The 9,013-nt window shown below is 27.9% G+C and overlaps 2 protein-coding genes across 2 annotated transcripts; one reads left to right on the top strand and one right to left on the bottom strand.

Moving 5' to 3' along the window:
• Window positions 1-332: 332 nt before the first annotated feature.
• LOC129618759 (trypsin alpha-3-like) lies at window positions 333-3,453 on the top strand. The gene is made up of 5 exons (XM_055533728.1): window positions 333-365; window positions 454-530; window positions 2,550-2,730; window positions 2,811-3,306; window positions 3,374-3,453. The coding sequence occupies exons 1-5, from the start codon at window positions 333-335 to the stop codon at window positions 3,451-3,453; spliced, it is 867 nt and encodes a 288-aa protein (XP_055389703.1).
• A 1,621-nt stretch (window positions 3,454-5,074) lies between these two features.
• Window positions 5,075-7,560, bottom strand: LOC129618750 (zinc finger BED domain-containing protein 5-like). The gene is made up of 4 exons (XM_055533716.1): window positions 6,882-7,560; window positions 6,547-6,806; window positions 5,673-6,159; window positions 5,075-5,157 (listed from the first exon to the last, which is right to left on the bottom strand). Exons 1-4 carry the CDS (start codon window positions 7,558-7,560, stop codon window positions 5,075-5,077), a joined length of 1,509 nt encoding a protein of 502 aa, XP_055389691.1.
• Window positions 7,561-9,013: the final 1,453 nt, after the last annotated feature.

Raw genomic sequence — 9,013 nt, 5'->3', positions numbered from 1 at the left:
AAGAAAAGAATTTGTTTGAGCTTTTGTCTATAGGGAATTTGTTGCCAATTTATTTTCCATTTCGAAACGCATTACTGGAAAATATATGTAAAAATACGGACAGTGTATACGTGTACCAGGGTCCTCACTCCAATTTATCCCTTATTCGGAACTGAAATATTTTACCGTATTTTGTCTTATGTTATATTCCTTTAAAGAAATAAGTTCCAAGTTGAATTAGAAATCATCTATTCGCTATAAGAAGCTATCGAATGGGTTAAAAGTGTAAGTAAAATCTTTTGGCTTTCCATTTTCTCCCAAACATAAAGTGAATACATTTTCTATTTAATATTATGGCAATGACTTTAAATTCGCATAACTATGAGGTATATTATCACAAAAACAGCCCTTTTTTTTTAGTTTGCTCCTAAGCCATAGAATATATGGATTATTATTTTCCTTTTTCACTCCTAGGAGGAGCATATAGCGCTAGGCCGTGATATCATAGATAGTCATGCCCCCGTTTCATTGCGTGATAGAGTTTTAACTAGGTAGGTGACTAGTCTGTCATAGTTTTTTTCTTTATATTAAATATTTAAGTTTCTTAATATTTATTATTTATTTTCTTTAGTTTAATATCGAATATTATGAATATATATGAAAATTACTTGTATACCGATTTTTTATTTTATAAATAATGTATATTAAGTTATAATATGACCAAAAAAGTCGTTTACCAATCACCGTCGTGAAGGGTATGTTCACTTTGTAATGGAGTTTTTAAAATTCGGCGTTGACTTCCATCCGTCCGAATGCACAATAACTGAAAAAAAAACGATGATGCAATCAACTCCAAACTTTCACAAGTTTTTTTCTTGTACCAACGACGGCTGCTGTTGCAATTGGACCGATTCGAATACTCCAAGAGGGTTTTTCCAAATATTTCAAAATAAAAGCTAAAAGAGATATTAAATCAAATTTGGTAAAGGTGTTTCCCATTACTTTTTACATGTAATTTGAAAATTTTAATGAAATGGCTGCAATACATGGGCCATTTATGAATTTATATTAAATAGAATATCAATTTAATAGAATATACATTTAACGAAATTCATGAAACTTGAAAGTCTAATTACAAGTCCGATATATCCCTGAAGTTCTGATGGAATGGCTTGACAAGTTCGAGTAGCTGCCACAGAACTCCAAAAACTAATTTAAAATATTCAAAAAATAATAGAAGTAAATTCATGAAGCTTGGCAGTTGTGTAGAGGTCAGGCATAATATTTGTGAAGTTTCTATTGAGTGGTTTGACAGGTTCGAGTAATTGCCATATTTAACAATGAAAGCTAAATCTAGATATTCCGAAAACAAATTTTTAAACTCAGATTGTCAAAGTGCAGGGTGTTATTCCGTCGGTTTGTGCATTTTAAAAATTTAAATTCAGTATTTTATCTTTTATCTATGATATTGATGTAAAGCATTGAATTGTTAAAATTTGTCGAAATATTATCACAGAAAACCACCTGTTGTGGTTTAAGAAACTGACACTGTAAGTCAGTTTATTAAATCGCTGTACTTAAGGATGTAGTTCATATTCAATATAGGTTTAAGTCTCAGATGAATTTGGTTATTATTTAATCTCATAATAAAGTTTACTGTATCCAATAAATTTTTTGCATATATGTTTGATTATATTGCATTATAATATAATAACCATGTGTGCAGAATGTACATATTTATATATGTATATTTATACGGATTATGGTTATAATATACACATTTTATTATCACCTACATCGATTTTCTTAAATGTTAAATGACTATTGATAATTTCTTCTTTAAACTTCTTTTATTTGGATGCATTACTATGCATGCAACCTCAAATTGATTATGGAAATCATAATTTTGGCAGAACTTCCTAAAAATGATCATGTGCTCATGATTAACATTTTTATGATATTAAACTGAAATTTACATACTTCTTCTCTCTCCCTTTTTTAAGTTTCTGTTAAAAGTTTTTAAATATCGCAGATTATTTGAAAACTTTATTCTTGCACCATTTAAAAAATTAAGAAATGTAGGAGTTTGTGTAGATTGATCTATTCGAGAAATAATTTTCGATGGTGAATTATATACTACAAAAATGGACATGTTGATTAACTATAGAAAAAAAAACTTTTTTTTTGACTATATTTTGTCCGATCTTGTAAGTAGTTGACATACCTTTTTTCTTTAAACTCGAACACATTTTTTGTAGACAAACGAAAGAATGCTGACGTCCAAATAAAATCAAATAGTTTGTTTTTTAAATTTTTATTTGTTTAATTTCTTTGTTACAGTTTATATTTAATTTTGTTTAATTATGAAATTATTTTAATAATTTTATTTTAATTATGAAGTAACACAAATATTATATTACGTTATTAAAAGATTTTTAAAAACAATCACAAATACAAATATCATATGTATTGCAAATAAACTAAAACAAGTAAATTTTGTGCCTTTAAATATAGAGTAATACATTAATTATTCATTCAGTTTCTTCTAAGATGTTTCTTGTATCAATTAGCGTTTTTACCCTTTTCTTGTCATTAATTACTGATGCTCAAACACAATCTTCTAATTTGACATCCATCCCAATCGGAGATGATCGAATAGTTGGTGGCGCAGCGATAAAAGTTATTAATCGTAATTTTCAAGTAGCTGTTTTACTAGGACCATATTTATGTGGTGGTTCATTACTTACGATGGTATATTAAAAAATATTATTTATTTTATATTATGCAAGTAGTATACTTTTCTTCAATACTTTAACTTATTTTAATTTTAGGAATGGGTTTTAAGCGCCGGTCATTGTGTTAATGGACAGACGGCGGCCAAAACATACGTACGTGCTGGATCAAATAATTATAATTATGGTGGTGTTGTAAGATATGCAAAACAACTTTTCCTTCACCCCAATTTTGATATAAATACGTTAAATAATGATATTTCTATGATCCTTTTACAAAGTCCATTCGTTGAATCTCCTTATATAGGTACAGTTTCAATAGCATCTGCTTTGCCACCAGTCGGTGCACAATTACAGGTATCAGGTTTTGGTACGACTTCATCTGGTGGTAATTTAGCCCCATATTTGGAAACTGTTTATGTAAACATGATTGCATTATCGCAATGTCAATCAGATTATAATAATGAATTAACTAGCACAATGTTTTGTGCTGGAGTTCCCAATGGTGGAAAAGATTCATGTCAAGGTGATTCCGGTGGTCCACTCACATATAATGGCAAATTAGTTGGAGTTGTTTCATGGGGTGATGGATGTGGTAAGTATTAACATAAATATGCATATAGATTCCAAATGCCGGTAATATATTTTTTTTTTACATATAGCCACAGCGGCACATCCTGGTATTTATACTAATGCACCATTATTCATTTCTTGGATTAACAGCACGATGAGTAGTAATTGAAAAAATTCAATTGAAAATACAAAAAAGTACTAATTTGTGCATAAAATATAGCAAAAAATTTTGAAGATTTACTTTTACGGGTGCATAATTGACTTTTTTAAGGGATACGTTTAAATTGTTTTTGAATTTAATAAAAAATTACAAGATTTTTTTAATTAAGTACAATGTCATGAATAATTTTAAAAATTAAATAAAGTAAATTCACTACTTAATCTTTGTTGAAATATAATTTACGAAGAATAAGGGCAAGAGATATTCAAGAATATGTGGCGCTAATAATAAGAATAGTATTACGAGTACTGCGTATTATTAATGAAACCACACAACAGGCTTAAAGTAAGCACATATAAAGTTAATAAAAAAATCAAACGTCTATTTAGTTGATATGCTAAGGATCATTTTATTTCCTGGAGTAAAAGCTTATAAAAAATTATGTAACTTAAAAATTATGAACAGCTTGACATTTTACTTAAACTTGAAATTTTCGTAACTCATATATTAAATTTAAGAAAATTACAAGATATTTTTTATTAAAACTTATTGTGATTTTTTAACTTCCATTTGACTGTGATTAACTTCCATTTAATTGAGTCAAAAAATTACTTTACTTACCATTTTTACTTACTACAAACGGTTTCAGAAATACAAAAAACTATAAAAAAATTAAGTAACAGCATTGCATATGCAGTTTTTAGTGCTAAACGGAAGACAATTTTTGTATTCACACAATAAGTTACTTTTTTGACTAAATACTAGTAAGTATACGCATTGACTGAATAATGTTAAAAATTAAGGTAAGAAAAACATGTGTATATGTTCTGTACTTATTGAACTATGCGATTAAAAACGATTTACCATGAAAACGGACAAATTTTAAAAAAATATGTACAGGAAGTTAATAAAGTATCTTTTTTACTTTCTTCTAAAAAATTTGGAAATGCCAGCAAATAACATTTATTTCATGATTTAGCAACTTCGCGATTTAGTATTAGCAGCATTTTAACTGTTTTGTAATATTTATTTAGTGTTTGAAGAAAAAATGTATCCATATTTCAGAAAAATTTTAATATGTAGCCAATTTTGGCATTTTAGCAGACATTTGAGTATCTTTGTATCCAAGATCAAATTTAAAGCAAAAATGTATCCAAATGGATAGAATTGTATCCTGGCAGTGTGTATTAAGTTTTTTCAATTTGAAACAACGCTACTCAAAAAAAGTAATTCTATTGTGTAATTACAAAAATTGTCTTCCGTATATCACAATAAATTATTTACACGTAATTGTAATAGCAACATGTAGAATAATGAATATAACAACTCCACCCTTTGTGAGTATTCCACCCTTCGGAATTGAAAACACTGTATACATAATTTTTGTATATGTAAGTCTATAGGTAGAGCGTTAAATTATGTTTTTCTTACCTTTTGATGTTTACTCAAATTCAAACAAAGTTCAAACAATGTTCAACAACCGTTCAAATAATGAAATTTTTTTTCCATATTTACAAAAAATTATTCAAATTGAAATGATTTAGTTATCACTTACATAGTGTAATAAACATAAACGATCAGCCAATTCAAATATACCTAATAAGTTATAAGTCTTTCACTCAAAAATGATTTAACATAAAAATAAGGCAGCTCTTAATAAAAGTTTTGCACATTTTTCTTGCGAAGTCTGTATTAAAACTGTATTTAATTTTTCTAATATTTTATTTTTCAAAAAAAAAATTTTTTTACTAATTTTCAAAATTTTTATGCTGTTTAAATATATTAATTATATAGAAACCTAGCCACAATTTGTTTTATATAATGAAAACTAGATTTTTTTTATTTTATTAACAGGTTTATTGCAAAAAAAAATCTCAAAAAGAGCTGCGATATGTGCTAGCTCTTACGAAGTTTACTTTTGGTTTACATAAGTAAACAATATTTATTGTTTACGTAAGTAAGTCACATTTATTGTTTACATATTATGTAAACCAGGGATGGCAAATAGGGTTTGATCAAAGTGCCAAAATTTGGGGAAATTTATTGTCACACTTTTTCCCGTGCCAGCACAGTACCAAGTACAGGTATGGTTAGGTAAATACAATATTATGACAAGTTGTAATAATATTTATTTATACATATTATAGTTCAAGGTATAAAAATTAATAAATACAGATAGAAAAAATATTAATTTAATTTTTTATCAGAAACTTTTTGTTTCATATTACTTGCAAGAGTTTTTATGTCGGGCTGGTACATTGTTGACTGCAGAGTAATACATGCTGCCGAATCTTCCTCTGTTAATCTGTTTCTAGTCTTTGAATGTACATGATTCAAAACGGAAAAAAGACTTTCGCAAGAGTAAGTGGAAGAGAAAATCGTTAACAACGAGATTGCTAATTTTTTGACAGAATAAAAGGTATCTGGCATACTATTCCAAGCTTCTAAAATTTTACTTTCCATGAAACATTCTGATTCCACATTTTGGGATCGATGGCTTTCTAAATCTTCAACAAGCTTCCGCATATTCACAAAATTATTTACCCAAATTGGATTGGATTGCAGATCAATAATTTGCATTTCTAAATTATCTAATCGCATCCAATTAAGGAGGTTATTGTCACAATCTTGCATATCAAATAAATCTGGGTAATTAATAATTTTTAAAATATTTTCGATCCTTTTAAAATCGAGAAATCTTTGTGCAAACTGTTGCTTAATAGAAACAAGAATATTTGTAAATTCATAGGTGAAATTCCAATTAGTTTTTTCAAAAATGTGTATTTCATCAAAAAAAACTTTTAGTTTTCGGAAATATTCAAATTTTCCAGATTCGATATCTCTAATGAAAATATCTAGTTTAACTTCAAACCCCTTTATAAGTCCAAACATAACTTCAATCGTCTTCCCACGCCCTTGCAATTTTTTATTTAGAGAGTTTAAATGTAATGTTAAATCAGTGAAAAACATTAATTTTGTTAGCCATTCTATGTCATCAAGTTCTTTAAAATCGACCCTATTGTTTTCACGCAAAAACAGACGTATTTCATCCAAGCAGCTCACAAATCTTTCTAACGATATGGCCCGGCTCAGCCAACGCACGTTATTGCACATTAAAAGAGTGTCATATCCACAATCGACATCATTTAAAAGTTTTTTAAATTGTCTTTTGTGCATATCACGTGCAACAATAAAGTTTATAATTTTATTAACTTTTTCTGAAACTTCTTTTAAATCGCTAGTACCTACTTTTGCACAAAGCATTTGCTGGTGAATGATGCAATGAAATCTTATAATCGGATGTCCGACATGTTCTTGAAATAAATTAACAAACCCTGTTGCCGGACCAGTCATATTAGGTGCTCCATCCGTTGTAATAGAAACAATTTTTTTTAAATTGAGATTAAGGCTTTTTAATTCATTAACAACAACTTCACAAATATCTGCACCTCTTGTTCTTTCCGGTATATTTGCTAATTTCAACAGCTCCTCGCGTATTTCATTCCCTTTTGAATAACGTGCAAAAATTGCTAATCGGGCAGACGAGTTTATGTCAGTTGTTTCATCCAAACAAATTGAGAAGAAATCGCAACTATTAATATCGGTTTGAAGTTGTTCGGAAATATTAATGCTCATTTTTAAAATTCTTTGTTTAATAGTATTTCTACTCATCTGTAATTCTTGTATTCTTTGGAGAATTTTTTCCTTATTATTGAAATCTTGGAACAAACTGGAAGCAGCTTTTAACATAAGTGTTTTTATAAACGTTCCGTCAGAAAATGGTTTCGAGTGTTTAGCAATCAAATAAGAAATTTCAAAACTCGCTTCTGTTATATTATTAGGAGTTTTTACAAATCTTGAAAACAAATTTGATTGTTTTTCAACATCTTTTAATCGTTGTGATATTAATTCTCTTCTTTCGGCAATATTTTTTTCAGAAATTTCCCTGTGATTAGTTTCAAAATGTCGTTTAATAGAAGATGTTCGACATACAATAACTTCGGAACACAGACCACAACGACTCTTATCTCCATGTTTAAAAAAGCCGTAATCAATTGTCCAAGATGGTAAAAAACTGCGAACATCCTGTAGTTTTTGTTTTTTTATTGGTGACATGTTAATGGGGTAAATAATTAAATCTAAAATTACACGATAAAAATTATATATATTTAAATAATGTTTATTTGTTAAATTAGTTCATTACCGAAATCAAGTTTAGAGCTGTAAAAATATTTAGCATTAGAAATTGGTCGATGTTTTTCATTCACTTTCTATTAGAAGTATTTTCAATTAAAAATAACGGTAAAAAACTAAACACGACACGTGTTGTGTAAACTCAGAAAAACAATTATGACATTCACTCTTGCTAACTTCGCTCCAAATGAAATATGGATAATTTTTCATACCCTAAAAACCACAACTTTTTTGTTTTAAAAAGAAAACTTCAAAGTTTACTATGTTTTTTCTTTTTTGAAATTTTTGAATACTCAATGCATTTTCAAAGCGGTTTGAATTGTTTTTTCGTTTTCAATTTTTTTTCAATACTTTACTTAGTGAAGTGAAAAAAAAAAACAAAAATAAAAAGAATATAACATTTGAATACATATGTTTGGTTTTGAATATTTGTCATTTCGCTATTAGGAAATTATCATTTTTAGGAAATTTTTCATTCAATCAATTTTTCAACGAGTTTTTAGATTTTTTATTAGAAAAAAAATCTATATAAAAATTTGTCGAGGCACAACTATAACGTGCCATCAAATTTTTTTTCCGTGCCAAGTTTGGCACGCGTGCCCTTTAATTGCCATCCATGATGTAAACTTTATTTGTGCTACCATATGTGCTATATGGACTGCAAGCTGAATTCTTATAAGAAGCTATTTTATAATTTTTTTGTAGCGTTGTTTTGTAATGTCTGCTCTATATATTTTACTTTTATTCTGTTCCGTAAATTAAAAGATCTTATGTTGTGTTAGAACGGAAAAGTCTATAGATGCTTTTCTAAAAATTTCAACTATTCTACAGTATTTTTTGGAAATTTGGTTAAAATGTGGATTCCAAGTTAAGTTGTGATCAATTGCCCAAAATAGTTGTAATAGGCTACTTTTATAAAATTTTCATTAAATTTAATATTTAGTTTGTAATTTAAATTCTAAATATGTAATTTAGTAAATGTACTGTTGCTAATAAGATTATAGTTAGATATTTAATCTGTCACTTGCTTATTCATTATAGTTTTGCTATGGCATACCGTACTTGAACTTTAAAAAAACATAATGGCTGTTAAAATTTACCTTTATCTATAACCCGTTTTTTCCAAATTTTTGATATCCTTTTTCTTCTGGACCGAAAGGTTTAGAAGTTTGAAATTTTAGCAGCTTTTAGACACTAATAACTAGTTAATTTCGTTAGATGAAGATTTTTTTCCACCTCAAACCCCTGTTAGAAATTTGTAAAATTCGAATTTTTGGAACCTTATATTTTTGAAACTGTAAGGTTTTCCAAATTTCTATAAATGCAGAATAGTGCTAAATTACAAACAAGTGGTTTGACCCAACTTTATTTTATC

Source organism: Condylostylus longicornis, unplaced genomic scaffold (assembly GCF_029603195.1).
Source record: "Condylostylus longicornis isolate FDR11 unplaced genomic scaffold, ASM2960319v2 ptg000001l, whole genome shotgun sequence".
NCBI classification, from domain to species: domain Eukaryota; kingdom Metazoa; phylum Arthropoda; class Insecta; order Diptera; family Dolichopodidae; genus Condylostylus; species Condylostylus longicornis.
The sequence above is the reverse complement of the archived record's forward strand: the minus strand, read 5'-3'. Positions and strand labels throughout refer to the sequence as shown.